Genomic DNA, 17,642 nt, shown 5'->3' on the forward strand with positions numbered 1-17,642 from the left:
CGACGTAAGATGGCCACGGTAGCTAAAGGGTAGGACTCATAGCGACGGGAGAACGACGGTGGGCTTAGCTAACGCCAGGTCCCGGTTCTTTCTGAACTAATGGGGAATGCTGACAGCGGCTGTGTCCCGCAACGTGTTTCCTTGGACTCGGGGCGGGAAATCGCCGAAATAAAAACTATGTCTCCTCCACCTATAAACTCACAAACAATAGTATCTACAGTAGTCAAATTACAAATGGTTGTTGGAAGGACAGTGGGCTTAGCAAGTTCGTTGTTACGTGGACTGGCAATAAAGCAAGGCCTAATAACAATGATTACCAGGACCGCAATCCTCTCCGATAACTATAAAATTGTCCTTACTGGGCCCGGGTACAATGGCTAACACAAGCTGTGTAGCCGGTTAAACCAACTAAATTCAATTCAATTCAAAGCATTGTCCACTAATATTTCGATATTTTTAAAAGAAAAACTTCTTATTACAAAAAGAAATTAAAAATATGCACATGAAAATTTTAAATGTTTTTGTAGGAAACTTTTTTTTTCAATTGGCATATCTCATTAACCTATTTATTTGAAAAGTTCAAAAATTGCTTTACGTCTACTAATTTTACTTTTATTTAAATATCAAGATTTTTCAAACAGTAAATATTTTATGAGTGAAATACAATATTTAGTAAGGTGGTTGTTAAACATTAAATATTCTCAGACGCCCCTTAAAAAGCTTCTTTTTAGTGAAAAAATACGTAGAGAATTTGATGGTTGTTTCGTTTTAAGTAAAAAGAACACGTGTCGAAAGACGATCAAAGTTCATTTTCCGATACAATTGCGTTTTTTTTTTCAAATATTTCATGAAATATGCAAATTAAAGAAAAAAATCATTGGGATAATTTTGTAGGATATTAAATTCTTGATTAAAAAGGCCATGTTCATTTTTTTTATGAACTGTGTATTTATAAAGATATTTTAAAAAAACTTTTTTTAGATCTGATGAATTGAGCGTTTGAAGGATTCCAAATGATAAAAATAACATTTTTCTAAGAATACAGAAACTGTAACAAGCATTAATTGATATATAACGAGTTATGAAGTTGTCTATATTTAAGAAAAACCGTTATTTTTAACATTCCTTATCCTAAAAATGCCCACCTATTGATAAGATCTAAAAAAGTTTTTTTTAATGTCTTCATAAATACACGTTTTATAAAGAAAATGAACTGAACCTTTTTTGTCAAGAATCTAATTTCCTTCAAAATTATTTCTATGATTTTTTCTTTTAATCTGCATATTTCATGAGATATTTGAAAAAATACGCGATTGTATCGAAAAATGAACTTCGATCGTCCTTCGGCACGTGTTCTTTTTACTTAAAACGAAAAAACCAAGTTCCCCCCGAATTTTTCACTAAAAAGAAGCTTTTTATGAGGCGCCTGAGAAAATTTAATTTTCAACGACCACCCCAATATTTAGATTTTTCGAGTGAAATTATATTAAACAAAAAACGTTATTTTATACATAAGAAGTATGATAGGTACGGATAGATTTTACAGCCACTGTACTTTTTTTAATTTTCAATTTTAATCAGTTTTTGTTGATTAAAAATTTTGGAATTTCGGTTGAATCAAACGTAATAGTTACAGGTTCTAATGTTTTTTTCACTGGTGTTAAAAAAAAAACAAAAATTACAGTGTAAACTCCATGTAACGTCACTCAATTTAACGACAAACTCCCTTAAGCGTCGAAATCAAATGGCTTTGGTTGATTTAGCTCGTCTTTCATACAATGTTTCACTCTACATAGCATTACACCCACTCTCAATAACGACAACAATTGAGTAATAGAAAGTACCTTTTAAGTTGCTAAAATTAGTAAAAACTGCGCAGCTGTGTACGATCTATTGTCGCTTTATTATCCTAGTCCGCAATAAACATGACTGTCGGCATCATGCATATCGAACTTTCTAAGAAATTCGTTCTTTTGTTTACAAATTGGGATTGCTTGTACGTGTAGACTGTTGTTGACCATGACTCATAAGTAGGAGTCATGGATTATCTATACCTTATCATATTCTTAGTTGCTCACAAACTTTCAAACTGTAAACATGGCTAATAAAAGAAAATCACTGTGTATTGACGAAAAAGTTTTACTGATACGCGCCATAGAAACGGGAGAGAAGATAAGTGATGTTGGCAAACGCTTTGGATTTAGTCGCTCTACCGTGTCCACAATATGGAAAAACAAAGAAAAAGTCCTCCACGCTGAAGGCGAGGGAAAAAATTCCAAAAAATTAAAGAAACCTATATACGAAGATTTGGATCAAGCTGTACTATCATGGTTTCACCGACAGCGCCAGAATAATATGCCTATTTCGGGGCCGCTCGTGGAAGCTAAGGCGGAGAATTTTGCTGAAGAACTTGGTTTAACTTCTTTCAAAGCATCAGAAGGATGGCTCGGAAAATTCAAGCAGCGTCATCATATCAACTTTGGTAAAATAAGTGGGGAAGCACGAAGTGTTGATACAAATGTGACTCATGATTGCATTAACAGGGTGTGGTCAAAATTCATAGAAAAATACGCCCCAAGTGACATTTTCAATGCTGATGAAGCAGGAATTTTCTATAAGTTGACTCCAGATAAAACTGAAATTTAAAGAGGAAAAGAGTGTGGGAGGAAAGCTTTCCAAGGAACGTATTACGGTGCTTGTGGTTGCTAATATGGATGGCACAGAAAAAAAAAAGCTAATGATAATAGGCAAATCGAAAAATCCGCGCTGTTTTAAGAACATTAAAAAATTGCCAGTGACGTATAAAGCTAATAAGTCAGCTTGGATGACCAGTCAACTTTTTGAAGAAGAAGTGCGAAAGTGGGATGCAGAATTGAAGGGACGAAAAATTTTACTTCTTGTTGACAACTGCCCTGCCCACCCGTCTATATCAAACCTTCAAAACATAGAGTTGGCATTTCTTCCTCCAAATACGACTAGTGTCTTACAGCCAATGGACCAGAGTGTGATTAAAAGCCTCAAGGGTCACTACAGAAGGAAATTATTGATGGAGCTAGTCGAATCTGAGGGTAAAACTTCTGTTAATATGCTGCATGCAGTAAATTTTTTATCTAAAGCCTGGGAAGAAGTGACACCCACAACTATACAGCACTCTTTTCGACATGCTGGACTTTGTACCAATTCTACGAGTGATGAGGTGGAAACAGAACCTGAGTTTGAAAGCGACGACGACCTTCCATTAACTGAGTGGATTCAACAGTTCAACATGACAGAAAATACGGTAAATCTTCAAACCTACATCGAAGTAGACGACCGCCTGCTTACAACGGCTTCAGTCACAGACGAAGAAATTTTGGATTCAGTGAGAAGAACTGAGGATCAAGAACAAGACGATGAAGAAGATGAAACGGATGAGCCTGAGCCTCCGCCGAGCATTAAAGAAGCTCTGGAAGCAGCTAAATTATTGGAAAAATACTTCCTTTATACCCAAGATGCCTCAATATTGCTAGATATGAATAAAATAAGTAAAAAAATACAACAAAATTACTGGTGCAGCAAAAGGCGTCAGACAAAAATAACAGACTATACGCAATAGCGTTCAAATAACATTCTTTTTTATGCACATAACTACTAACAATAGTCGGAAATAAACTTTTTCTTATTCTAATTCTGACGTTTCTTCTCTCCATTTAACGACAACTCTCTATAACGCCATAAAATGCACAGTCCCTTCAGTGTCGCTATATAGAGTTTACACTGTATATATATATTTTCTCTTTACTTTTTTTTTACTGCTTTATGAAAATGTTGTGGATTAAGTAATTTAATACATTTTTTTTTTTTTTTTACTTTACAGAAAATCCATACTCATAATCAGAAGCGTCATTTAAAATCTTGTCATCGGGAGATTTTCAATGAATATCAGATCCACCTTGACAGTGAATCACTGTCATCAACTGATGCTGAAAACGATCCTAAAACGGACCTTAAACGTCTAACGAACGTCCAGTTAAACGAAAAAATTATCAAGACAGCAATGTTAAAGTTTGTAACTGTTGACGGCCGGCCTTTTTCAATCATCAACGATGAAGGAATGAGAATGATTCTGGATCCCATCCTATTAAGATTACCAGAAAAATTAATTATCACAGAAGAAACAATAAAAGTGATGTTTTTGTTGCAGCTGAAAAAATTAAGAAGAAAATCCAGGATAAAGTAATAGACAACAAATTAATCAGTCTGAAAGTTGACATTGCCTCGCGAATGGGTCGATCATTTTTAGGGGTTAATATTCAATTTAATAAAAGTGGAAAAATACATATCAGAACTTGAGCAGTAGAAGAAATTACAGACAAGCATTCTGGCGAAAATTGAAAAAAATTAATTTTGAACATATTTGCGATGTACAATATCAGTGTTTCCAATATATATTCTTTTACGTCCGATAACGGAACTAATATGATTGAGCTTTCTGAGTTATTAGCGATCGATTCACAATCAGAAAACCTGGAATCGTTAATTGTCGAAAATATTCGCAGTGCATCTGTAGACAGTATCGATGCTAACATTAATATTGCTGATCATCAAAGTCAAGAAGATGCAACTGAAGATATCATATTTATGGATACCACGGAAAGCAATAAAGAAAGCTTGCAAACTGATTCATTGGAGCTTGAACTTGAGGATGCTATAGAAAATTTTGAAGAAAGTTTAAAGCTCGTCAGTATTCGTTGCGCGGCTCATACACTGCAACTTGCGATCCAAAAAGCTATTTATGTGTCAAAAATACAGCCAACATTATCGAAAGCAAGAAATGCAGTAAAAATTATCAGGGTAGATTCTACCATGAATGAAATTCGACGGCTACGTCCAGCTGCATCGAAACCGGTCCTCGACCTGCCAACTCGTTGGCAATCTACTCATGACATGTTATCGTCATTATTAAAATTGGAAAATTTGAAATGCCATGTTCCTCAATTGTCGACAAATGATTGGAATCATATAAAACAATATGTGACTGCATTAAAGCCAGCTAAGAGTGCCACCTTACAACTTCAAAAAGAGCAGTTGACGTTACCTGAATTTTATTCAATATGGCTGATGTGTTTGGAGGAAACTGAACAAATTCAAACTTCATTGTCAAAAAATATTGTAAAGTACATGAAGATTAGACAAGATGAGCTTTTTAAAAGTGAAGTGCTTCTAGCTAGTGTTTTTTTAGACCCTGTCTGCAATGCTTCATTGAATAATGATCAAAAAATAAAAGCTATTGATCATCTAACTCAACTTTGGAAGAAAGTAAATGAAAAAAAAGTGAGTAGCGAGGCTCAACAAGGTACATCAATTGTGGATCAAGAACAAATGAATGATCCAACTCCATCTGCGGCCATTCCGGCTTCAATTATGGCAGCGCTAAATGCTAGGAAAAAGGCCAAAATTGAGAATATTAGTGACATTGATATAAGTCAATTGTTATCAAATTTTATTAAACAGGAAGAAAGAAGCCTGGGAATGGAACTATTACAGTACTGAGAATCGAAGAAAATATTAATGCCAGAGTTATATAGCTTAGCAAAAATCGTTTTGGCAACGCCAGCCACGCAAGTTACTGTCGAAAGATTATTTTCTGGATTAAAATACATTTTCTCAGACCTACGTAGTAGATTAAAGTCCGACTTATTGAATTCCATAATGATTGTTAGAACAAATTATAAAAATATTTATAAAGATTGTTAGAACAAATTACAAAAATATGTATTTATGAAGGTTGTAAATAGTAAATATGAATAGAACTTATTAATAATTTTACAAACAATAAAATATTTTATTTACTTATGTACCTTACTGAATTTTTGTAAGTAAAAATAAATATTTGAGACGAAATTATCTTGCAAATTTAAAATTTTATATCTTCATTCATAGCGAGTAGGTAATCGAATGTGAGGGTAATTTTTATAATTAATAACTTAGCTTTGGTAGAGTTTACTTTTTTTTCACCGTGTGTTAGCGTAAGACAGTAATGATTTTAAAAAATTAATTTTTTCTTAAAAACAACACCTTATTGTTTATATTCGTTTTTTTCATACGTTGATTATTTAAATAAATTATTAAGGAATATTTTTTTTTTAATCATAACTTGCATTTTTAAACAAATGGCAGAAAAAAATTGATTTTTGTATATAATTGTTGAAGTAAATAATTTTCTAAAAGTAACTAAATATTTTAGAATTATTAACTATATTCTATACTTTAATATGAATTCTTATTCCCATATAAGAAAAAAAATTAAAAAATAATGGCCTAATCTGGCTCATTTACCAAGTATAGATTATAAATAGAATATTCTTATTATTGATTCTATAAGTTATTCGCTAAATAAAATATTCGTTTTTTATTTTAATACAAATTTTTTTCGTTCGTATGAAAAAACATCATACAATTTGTATTTATCAACTATTAAAAAATAATAAAATTGAATAACTTATTTATCTAAAGAATAATTTGATAAATAAAATTATTCCACTTTTCTAATATGTTCAATAGTTTAAAAAACATATGTATGATTTATCGTTTGTTTTAAAATTAATGTTTTTTTCTTTACAAAAATAAATAAAAAAATACTTCAAAATTAAAACAATTTTTTTTTATTAACTGCAACGCCCCATAAATTTAAAAAAAATATATTTAAAACTATTTTCTGTTTATTAAGAAAATTATATTAAATTTTCATCAGTGTAGATATAGTAGAATTCAGTGTAGATAAAGTAGAGGTCGCTCCCAAATAGCTATTTGTCAGTTTTTACCCCACCATAATTTTAAAGAGTATTCGATTTAAGCATCCAAGTTTCGCTCCTTTCAGGAGTTTTCGCTAGAGGAGTCTCTCTTGAAAAACTCCTCAGTGAGTAACTCGTAAAAGGAGTATTACTCCTGACGAGTTACTTTCTCTTGCTCTTCGTTAGAGTTACTCATCATCAGAGCGATGAGTAGGGAGAGTTTAGGCATCTAAACTCTCATGCGTCCGAATCCTACAATGAGTTTAACTCCTAAGGAGTGGGGAGTTATCGAGGAGCGAGCGGCTTTTGAGGAGTAACTCTCTATCCCTGATATATATATATTGTAACATAAGGTGTTGTAATAACAATAAAATAAATGCATGCAAGGACTGGTTGGTGGTTAGGATGTTGGAAAAATACGCATATTTAAAAATATAATATTTTTATTTGTCACAGCACAAAATGTCACTGGGTTACAAATTAAATCGTTGATTTAATTGATTGATACTGTTAATTGTCTGAGCTCATGAATACGTAGTTAAATGAATGCAAATTGTAAAATTGAGCTCGAGTAATTGATTTCAATAATTGAAATAATTAATTTGAGTTTAGTTGAACACAATGTAGTTGTGATTACGGAACATAAAGAAATTTGACATCGACCCGTGGTTTAATGTTAATTGAAACTTAATAAATAGTTATCCGATGAGCAAATTCTAGTGACATCTAGGATCAAAAATTTCGACTCCAACCAAAAGAACAATAACGATTTTCGATTGTTTAAGAACAATCCAAATAATACTTTTAAACCGACAATGCTCGAATCTCCCGCGCTTGCGTTTCTCGTCGCCACTCTGAGGCCGGTTAATTAGAGTTGCGTCGGTGCGTTATCATGCCCAGCCGGCTCCACCGGTCCCATTCTCATCTCAAGCTCCACCCTCACATCCAAGTGGGGATGAAGAAGAAGACGAAGCCATTATAATTGAAAACTCACCAACGCCAAGTGCCACGTGGTTTTTTTTTTTGCTTTATTGTAATCTTTTGTAATCGCGTTGATTATTCTTGCTGTTCAGCTCAAATTAATTCTCACATCAAAGTATATATTATTAATATTTAATTTTCGTAATTATTTATCTAGTATCACTTAAATTAATTCATCAAATCAATTACATTCATCTCGTCGCGTGGTCGTTGGTTTGCTGCCAACCGCCATCTTTATCTCACATCACTGCGTGTTACTGCGTGTAATAATTACTTATCTCAATATTAATACAAAAGTTAACGTGTAGTGTAAATAGTGTACATAATAAAATAAATAATTAACTTATTAATATAATAAAAATACGATAAAGTGTGAAAACATATTTATTTTTAATATAAAATCCTCTCAACCTCATTCCTGCCAATTAAGCGTCCCAGCATCTCACTTTCCCACTTGAATTTATGTTTTAATTTAATTTAAATATTTAAGTGACTTTAAACATTGGTCCTTCGAGCCGGATAGCCTAATTGGTGTTAAATTCAGTGAAATTCCATTTAAAAAAAAGTGCATCATCATAGCCGGTTTAACACCAGTGCATTGCTGAGTACCCTGGACGTGGTACTGCATTGGTGGAAAAAGTGATAAGGGATACATCAGTGCAAATTACACTTTGTGAAGTGACTAGTGCATTTTGTTAGTGCGTACATCATCAAAAAACATCTCAAGGTCATCTCAATGGTTTCAACTCAACATCTCTACATCTCACCAACAATCACCACCAGTCGCTGTCAGTTCGTTCTGTATCATTTTTCAAATCGTTATTTTTTTTTTGTTTGTGCTCACATTACATTAATTACAGATTTGTTATATCTCAACCATTAAAATGGCCGCCGTACAGAACCGACTGGCGTTACAAATAGGACGTATGTCCTTCATCTCATCTCTGACCACAGCAGCAGAAGCAGGGGTGATTGAAACACTCCCTCTGGCCTCGGTCAATGCTAAGATCAAGCTGCTCAACATCTACTGGAAGAAGATCAAAGCTGAACATCAGAAGCTTCTTTCCTCAAAAACTGACGTCACCGTGGAACATAACCCTCATTGCGGATCTAGAAGCTAAACAACCATCTCACGGCAGCTCTTTGGAAAACTCAAGCCTTATCCAATCATCTCACCATCGCACGTCTCTATCAACTATCACAGTGCCGAAATTCTCTAGAAATTACCAAGACTGGAGACATTTCCACAATTTATTCGTCTCACTTATCGGGGAAAACCCAAACCTCACTAACCTCGAGAAAATGCATCATCTCAACTCATGTTTGGTTGGTGAAGCTTCTCGTCTCACCTCAAACATCAGCATCACCGCAAAATCGTTTGAGTCAGCCTGGGACACAATTATCAAGCAGTATGAGAACAAACGGCTCCTCATCTCAACTCAACTTGACAAGCTCTTCAGCCTCCGTGCAGCTGAAACATCGTCAGCCAAACATCTCAAGGCAGTTTTGGGCACTGCCATTGAAGCCATTAATGCCCTGAAATCACTGGGATCCCCTACACAGCATTGGGATCAGATTCTAGCGCATCTCATCTCACACAAACTAGATCTGGCAACCTTGGAGGCTTAGGGAGTCAGTATGGGGTCCACTACTGAGTTCCCACCTTTACAGAGCTCAGAACCTTCCTCCAAAGTCGCATTCGTGCCAGAGAGGCCATGGAGTGTGATGTGTCTCCACGAAAACCTCAGTCATTCAAGCCATCTCAAACAAAACCACCGCCTGCAGCACGAGTACATAATCTGCAGCAGGCTAAGACTGAGACCCTTAACATCTCACCATCATCTCAATCCAAGGCACCAGTATCTCAACAACCACCATCGGAGAACAACAGATGTAAATTGTGTGCGCAAGGACATTTTGTGGTTTATTGTCCACAATTTCATGCGTTCTCTCCCGATAAGAGACATCAGTAAGTAACCCAGTGGTACCTCTATACCAACTGTCTTGGTTCCCACAATGTCTTGCAGTGCCGCAACCCCAAGACCTGCGCTTACTGCGAGGAAAAGCATCACTCTATGCTACATGGTGCCACTGCTTTGACCACCACAAAGCCAGTTCCGAAGAAGAACACAACTTCGACTCCACCAGCAGTAGCACGCACATCTCAATAACAAAATGGCGAAGCACCGTCAGAAGCTGATGCAAGTAAGTCAGCTTAAACTTATCTTGCATCATCTCTATTAATTCAGTCTCATCTCACCTCTCTGTATGTGTTTCACTCTCAGCTCATCTCAAACGCTCGACAACCAGTTCTCACCTCACCTCAAGTGCAACGAAAGTTGACATCAACGATGTCAAGTTATCATCTCACTCAGCAGCACTCAACTCAGTACAAATAATCCACTCGCATGACATCCCAAGAGCAATGTCACGACTCAGTGTCTTACTGGCCACTGCCAAGGCCATTCTCAACTACGCAGATGATAATCATGAAATTATCCGCCTTCTCATTGACCCTGGATCGGAACTCACACTCATATCACGGACAATAGTCAATAATTGTCAACTTGACATCATTTCATCTCAAAATCCAAATGTTGCGGTTGGCAGTGTATCATCCGGAAGTACATCTGGAGCTGTAAATATCTCTCTCACCTCACTTTACACTGATGATAGTGTTATCATGTCTGCACACATTCTCAATAAACTCACAGCTGAGCTGGCAGCGGTCTCAATAAAGAAACACTCGTGGGATCATCTCAACAATCTGCAGTTGGCTGATCCAGACTATTTCAAGTCTGATAAAATTGATCTACTCATCGGCGCAGATTGTTATGGGAAAATTATCAAACCTGGAGTTCAAACTGGTTCACTTGGTGATCCAGTTGCCATCAAAACCATTTTTGGCTGGTCCATACTTGTTCCAGTATCATCTCAATCACAACAATCACCAAGCAGATCTCACCATATCATCTCTAACGATCAACTTCATGATTCAATCATCAAGTTTTGGCAACTTGGAAGAAGTTCCATCACATCTCAACGAGTCTCTCACGGTAGAAGAAGCTGAATGTGAGTCTCACTTTCAATCAACTCACTCTCGCGATCACACTGGTAGGTATACCGTGCGATTACCATTCAAATCATCATCTCAACAGCTTGGACACTCAATGCACATTGCCACCAAGTGTCTAAATCGACTAATAAAAAACATCTCACAAAAGCCTGAGTTTAATCATATCTACATGGACTTTCTCACGGAGTATGAGGCCATGGGCCACATGCAAAAGGTCCCAGATTCATATCAATCATCTCACATCACCTACTATCTACTTCATCACGGTGTAATTCGTAAAGAAAGCACAACAACGAAGCTGAGAGTCGCTTTCAATGTCTCCAGTACTACAACCTTAGGCATCTCACTAAATGACACACTTCACACGGGTCCGAAACTGCAGTCTGACATCTTTGATGTCTCACTGTACGTCAGAAGACACCAATTCATTTTCACCACGGACATCACAAAAATGTTTCGTCTAATCAATGTACACCCAGATGATTGGGACTATCAACGGATCCTCTGGGTAGATGATGACAATCAACCTCAATCATATCATCTCACCAACGTTACATATGGCACGCGTCCAGCACCATATCTAGCTGGCCGTGTTCTCAAACAGCTGATCATCGATGAAGGAGATAAGTATCCACTAGCGGTTGAACCTTTTGAAAAGGGCAGTAACTTGGATGATATCTGTGGAGGCGCTGATAACGTAAATCATCTCAACAACATCACATCTCAAGTGGAAGCAATGTGTCTTGCTGGTTGTTTTCCACTAGCCAATTGGAAAAGCAACCATTCTCAGTTCAGCAAATTGTCATCATCTAACATCTCAAATTCCCACGAGTTCAATGGATCTACATCCAAAATTCTTGGACTTTCCTGGAAGTGTTAACCAGATCATCTCACATTCACTGGTCATACATCTCAAAAGGCTGCCATCACCAAAAGATCAATTCTATCTTAAACATTTGATCCACTGGGACTCATCTCACCGGTAGTCATCGAAGCCAACATCTTGATGCAAGATCTATGGCTAGAAGAAATTGGGTGGGACGATTCACTCTCACCTCAGATAATTCACCGTTGGAAGAAATTCCGAGATGAATTACCTGAATTATCTCAACTTCAAATTCCTCGCTGGCTAAATATCTCATCCGACACCTCGAACATCGAGATCCACGGATTCTCTGATGCATCACAGCATGCAATGGCCGCTGCTGTCTATATCAAGACTCATCATCACCTCACACCAGCGAAAATAACTTTTGTCTGTGCAAAAACTCGAGTTCCACCACTGAAACGTCTCACCATTCTTCGTCTCGAATTATCAGCAGCTCTGCTTCTCACTAAACTCATGTCATACGTGCAAATAACTCTCAATCTTCAAGATGTTCTAGTTTTTCTGTGGACAGACTCAGCGGTGGCTCTTGCATGGATCAAGCAAGAACCAAGTAAATGAAAAGAGTTTGTGAAAAACAGAGTGCAATCAATTCAACAGAATCTACCAGCCACCAACTGGAAATTCATCTCAGGGAAACAGAATCCTGCAGACTGTGCTTTCAGGGGTTTGACTCCATCTCAACTTCAATCTCATCAACTCTGATGGTCAGGTCCAACCTGGTTACTAGAGCCATCTCACCAATGGCCAGAATTTACATCTCAAGAAGATTCTAAAGTGGACACTGAACGCAAATCAGCTCAATCTCATCTCGCAGTCACCAGTCCATGTTTACCACTTGGTGACTTGCTTGAATCATCATCAAATCTCACCAGATTGCTCAGAATCTCTGCAATTGTTAAGCGAGCAGTTGCAGTCTTCAGAAAAATTCCTGCATCATCTCATCACGTCTCACCACTCACATCAGCTGATTTACATTCAGCTTTGTACTTTTGGATGAAAGCAACACAACAAGAATATTTCAAGAACGAAATCTCCCAATTGTCGCAAAACAAACCGTTTTTGAAATCTCATCCTGTCTCACGTCTCACAGCTTACATCGATTCTACGGATAGTGGACGAGTTGGTGGGCGACTACAAAATTCTCATCTCGACACGAACAGCAAGCATCCACCAATGCTACCAAAGAATTGTCATCTCTCTCATATCATCATCTCTGATGCGCATGCTCGCACAATGCATGAAGGTACGCAACTGACGCTAGCTGCCGTGCGCAAAAAGTGCTGGATCTTTGGGGGATGAATCCCAATTAAATCTCACATTCAACGCTGTGTTGTCTGCATAAATCAGAAAGCTCAGCGATCTCAACAGTTGATGGGTCAACTGTCTACATCTCGAGCCTCACCATCACTCATCTTTGAAAGTACTGGCGCTGACTTCGCTGGGCGTGTTTAACTAAAATACGTTCAAGGACGAGGTACACGCTGCTACAAAGGCTGAATTGCAGACTGTCTGAACCTGGAACCCGACTTTAATGTAATTGAACAAATTTTAGCCAATATTACCTACAAACAGTAGAAATAATTGTAGTAGATTGTTTTTGTTTGTAGTAACAATTTTAACCCTAGAAAATGGAAGCACTACGAACAAAGTGATTAAATATTCATTCTTTAACCATGAAAAGAATTGTAATCTTTCTAGAATCGTTAGTAGACTTTTGTAGTAGTATGCGATATTCACAAAATCAGTATTAAACTTCGAATTTAACGGAAAAATCAGTCTAACATATTTTCGAAAGCAAAAGAATACTGGTTCCGAAACTACTAACGATGACAAGGATTGTAGCGTAATCAATGTGTTCATAACTTCAAAACTTAGGATATCAAATTCAATAGTAGAAGGTACAACAAGAGATAACCTGACAATCAACATAAGATGTGGTGGAAATAACCAACATTTGTTTGTAGACTGTAGTAGCAGTAACAAAATTTGGCGATTATGAAAAATTAAAAAAAAAAGAAGTAATATTTGCTGTTTCGCAATGAAAGCTACATAATAAAATAAAAAAACCAGACAATCAGCTTAGAAACAACTGCAAATTGATAACACTAACTATTGATTATATAAAGTAAATGGTCCATAGCGTTTTTTAAAAACATCACGCGGTAGAATCAGAGTATTATAATTATTTTAAATATTATAAGAAAATAAACAGCATAGAATAATCACGAATGTTGTGACATAAGCTAACGTCACTACAAACAAATACGGTGAATAACTACTCTTATAGTCGTTTGTAGCATCAAAATCAGCAGTGTTTTTGAATGAGGACGGGAAGATATGCTCAATTAAAAACAATTAATAAATGTTGATAAGAAGTGTTAATTTTTTTTACTACTACAATCAACTACAATTAATTTTAGATAGGTTACTACTGTTTTCATAATAATTTTGCTACCTACTAGTATAAATTCTCGAAAGCCTAATGTTATCACGGCAGCTAACGTCACTACAAACAAATACGGTGAATGACTACTCTTATGGTCGTTTGTAGCTTCGAAATCAGCAGTGTTTTTGAATGAGGACGGGAAGATATGCTTAATTCAAAACTATTAATAAATGTTGATAAGAAGTGTTAATTTTTTTTTTACTACTACAATCAACTACAATTAATTTTAGATAGGTTACTACCGTTTCTATAATAATATCGCTACCTACTTGTATGAATTCTTGAAGCCCTTATATTCTCATGGAAGTTAACGTGACTATAATCAAATGCGACGAATGACTATTCTTATTGTTGTTTGTAGCTCCAGAATCAGCGATATCATCTAAGTGTGACCGAAAGATATGCCGAATTCAAAGCAGTTAACACTTAGGAAGAATAATAACGACTTCTATTTTGTTAATAATTCACACTTTAAATTTAAGAATTTTTAACCTCCTGCTAAGAGAATCAAAAGCTCGAAAACAGCGGGAAGTTTTTGGACTGGCTCGTAGGGTCAACCGGACGATGCCGAGTTGAGCGCGAACTACCTGAAAATTCCGACTTGAGCGCTAGGTCATAATCCTCGCGTCCGACTTGAGCGCAGGGTCGTAATCTTCTCATCCGACTTGAGCGCCGGGATATAATCCCCGCGTCCGACTTGAGCGCACGGTCGTAATCTCCTCGTCCGACTTGAGCACAGGAAATAATTTTATATCTGACCAATTTGAAACTGTCAACGGTAATATAACCAACTGAATCTTTAAAAATTCATAAAGGTCAATTCAATATAGTTTCACAAAGTCACAATCTGTCATGTGACATTCATCAATTATACCATCTAACAACGTTCTATATTGTGTCCAAATATTCCCATAAAAACGATGTCTCTATAGCTACTGAATAATTTAATGTTTTCACTATGTAGTAAAGGAAGGGGGGGGGAGGGCAGAAAGGGCCTCCATATAATTTAGTGAGATACTAAAACATTTTATGAATTACAAACATAATATTTCATTTAATGGTATTCGATATATTTCCCTTCACACTTTTCCCAGGCTTAGGACTGGCAGTTAGAAGTAATTTCTACTGGCGTGTTTAAAAATATTAAGAACCCAATGTTCTTGCTATATATTAATATTAAATATGTGACGTTGAAATGAAAAATATTAAAAGTTGTATTAAAAACCAAATAATCACTAAATTAATGCAAAAAATTGATATAAAAAATTAAATTTCAATAGGCAAAAATTTTCTCGATACATCATGGACAAACTCGAATACAGATAAATTATTGCTTTCTAAAAGCAACATTTGCTCTGTTAGAAACTTTTCTTTTTTTTCTATTTCTTTACTTTTTGGTTGCAAAGTACTTCTAATTTTAACATATATTTTTGTCTGAAAAACTAATAATGTTTTAATTAATAAAAAAAAATTAGGGGGAGTGTTAAAATTTGAATTCAATTGTGAATGGAACGATTCACAATTATTTGTAGTCCGCATAACTGAATTTGAATATTCGGCCCAAACTTCGGGTGGAAACGTTGAATATTCTGTTATATAAGTATCAAGTACATAATCGCAGAATTTTTCAATTTTTAAATTTTCAGGCATTTGTGACAAAATCACTTGTGAGACATTCATCAATATCTCGTGGATCTAAAAGAGGTAAACCGAAAAAATTTCTCAAAAATTGACCTTCAATGGAATCTATATTTTTATATTCTGCCGTTAACCCCAATTCTTGAATTTTTCGCCACCAACTTTGAGCAAGATGAAACCTACAGCCTGCAATTCTACTATTTGGGAAATCTATTTTTAGTGCATTACGGATTGCTAATTCAAAATCTACATAAACGAGAAGAAAATGCTAAAAAATGGTTTTTTACAAAACAATGGCATACAAAAGTATTTGCGAGCTCGAAGAGCTCGAAAATGTATTCACAATAATGTTTTCAAGCTCAACGAGCTCGAAAACAGCGGGAAGTTTTGGGGCTGGCCCGCAGGGTCAACTGACAGACCGATTTTTTTAATAGATTTTCGATATCTGGCTGTGCTTGTCCGTAACATCCAGTTTGTTTTTCCTTTCCTTCATTCAATAGTCCTCCCCACCCATCTTTATAGTTTAAATAACTATAGTTATTCATTATATTGATAGAATGATTTAAAGTATTTATACTATTATTTGGTTGAAGTATCATGTTCCATTTATTTTCTATGAATTCATTATTATTTTCAGAATTATTCACAGAATCAATAGTAGCATTGTAATAATTATGATTCAAAACTTGACGTAATTTAATTATACTTTCATTCAATATTGTACTGGTTTTTGATAATGTATCCATAGGATTTTTTTGTTTTGCCTCAGAATTAGGAACGAAGTCTAAACGAGTAGAAGATAATATTGGGTTTTTCTCAGAAATATCAACGTTGCTCAATTTATCAGTAATATCAAAATGAGACTCATCAACTTTACACAATTTATTAGCCATATTCTTTGACTTTTTATCGACTCACCAGTAACATCTATTTTAGAGATACTGTCATCTATAAAGTTACCATGATCAGCTCTTTCAGATATATCTGCATCTCTCGAATTATTATTACTATCTGTCCTACTTCGTCCAGTAAATTCCATTTCCATTTTTTCAGACCCTGTCTCAAGAACGGTACTACACAACTCAGCAGCATTTCATAACTGTCAAACTCATCACTAGTGGCACTATCATCACGATTAACTTCATTTTTTATTTTCAGTTCCGTCGTATTTACGTTTGCCCCAAATAAATTAATTGCACCTTCGGTGGAGTTTAAATGTATTTTTAAATATGCGTCAATCCTTTGATTAGTTTCATTATTACATATATAATGTTTTAGATCTTTGAAATACTTTTCATTTGATGAAAAACTTGCCGTTTCGACAATATTCAATGATTTTATTTTATCTTTATAGAATAATGTAGGAATTACAGCTATCCACAATACGAAATATTTACATAATTGTAATAATTTTGTAGAAAAATCTAAATTAAAAAATTCATTTAATACAGTGCCTATCTGTTTTGTTTGACACTTTTTTTGTATTTCATCTGAATATGTTTCTATTGGTCTAGTAGGTTTTTTTTGGACATTTTTGTTTTTGCTATCTACTTCTTCATCTAATTCTTGATCATCTACAGATGACAAGTCAGCAAAAATGAAAGTATCAGCAGATTTAGGAAATTCTTTATCTGTCTTCATTAAATCCTTCAAATCATTATAGCTATTCTTACAAGAATCATAATATTTAGCGTTTGCTACGATTAATATGTGTGTTAATAATAATTCAAAGTCTTTGAAAGTTTTCACCTGCATTAATTTATCCACACATCTAACATAAAATTCTTTGTGCGATCGTTTATTTTTCAATCATGGCCAGGCTATCACAAATTTAATTAA

At 35.3% G+C, this 17,642-nt stretch overlaps 3 protein-coding genes across 3 annotated transcripts; all 3 read left to right on the plus strand.

Annotated features, from left to right (window-relative positions):
* Positions 1-2,097: 2,097 nt before the first annotated feature.
* Positions 2,098-2,646, plus strand: LOC130670482 (tigger transposable element-derived protein 4-like). Its single transcript, XM_057473889.1, has one exon. The coding sequence runs from the start codon at positions 2,098-2,100 to the stop codon at positions 2,644-2,646; it is 549 nt and encodes a 182-aa protein (XP_057329872.1).
* Positions 2,647-2,710: 64 nt separating this feature from the next.
* LOC130670483 (tigger transposable element-derived protein 4-like) lies at positions 2,711-3,595 on the plus strand. Its single transcript, XM_057473890.1, has one exon. It carries the CDS (start codon positions 2,711-2,713, stop codon positions 3,593-3,595), a length of 885 nt encoding a protein of 294 aa, XP_057329873.1.
* Positions 3,596-10,588: 6,993 nt separating this feature from the next.
* LOC130670484 (uncharacterized) lies at positions 10,589-11,710 on the plus strand. The gene has a single exon (XM_057473891.1). The coding sequence runs from the start codon at positions 10,589-10,591 to the stop codon at positions 11,708-11,710; it is 1,122 nt and encodes a 373-aa protein (XP_057329874.1).
* The last annotated feature ends 5,932 nt before the right edge of the window (positions 11,711-17,642 follow it).

The sequence above is a fragment of the Microplitis mediator genome, chromosome 6, assembly GCF_029852145.1.
Source record: "Microplitis mediator isolate UGA2020A chromosome 6, iyMicMedi2.1, whole genome shotgun sequence".
Classification (NCBI taxonomy): domain Eukaryota; kingdom Metazoa; phylum Arthropoda; class Insecta; order Hymenoptera; family Braconidae; genus Microplitis; species Microplitis mediator.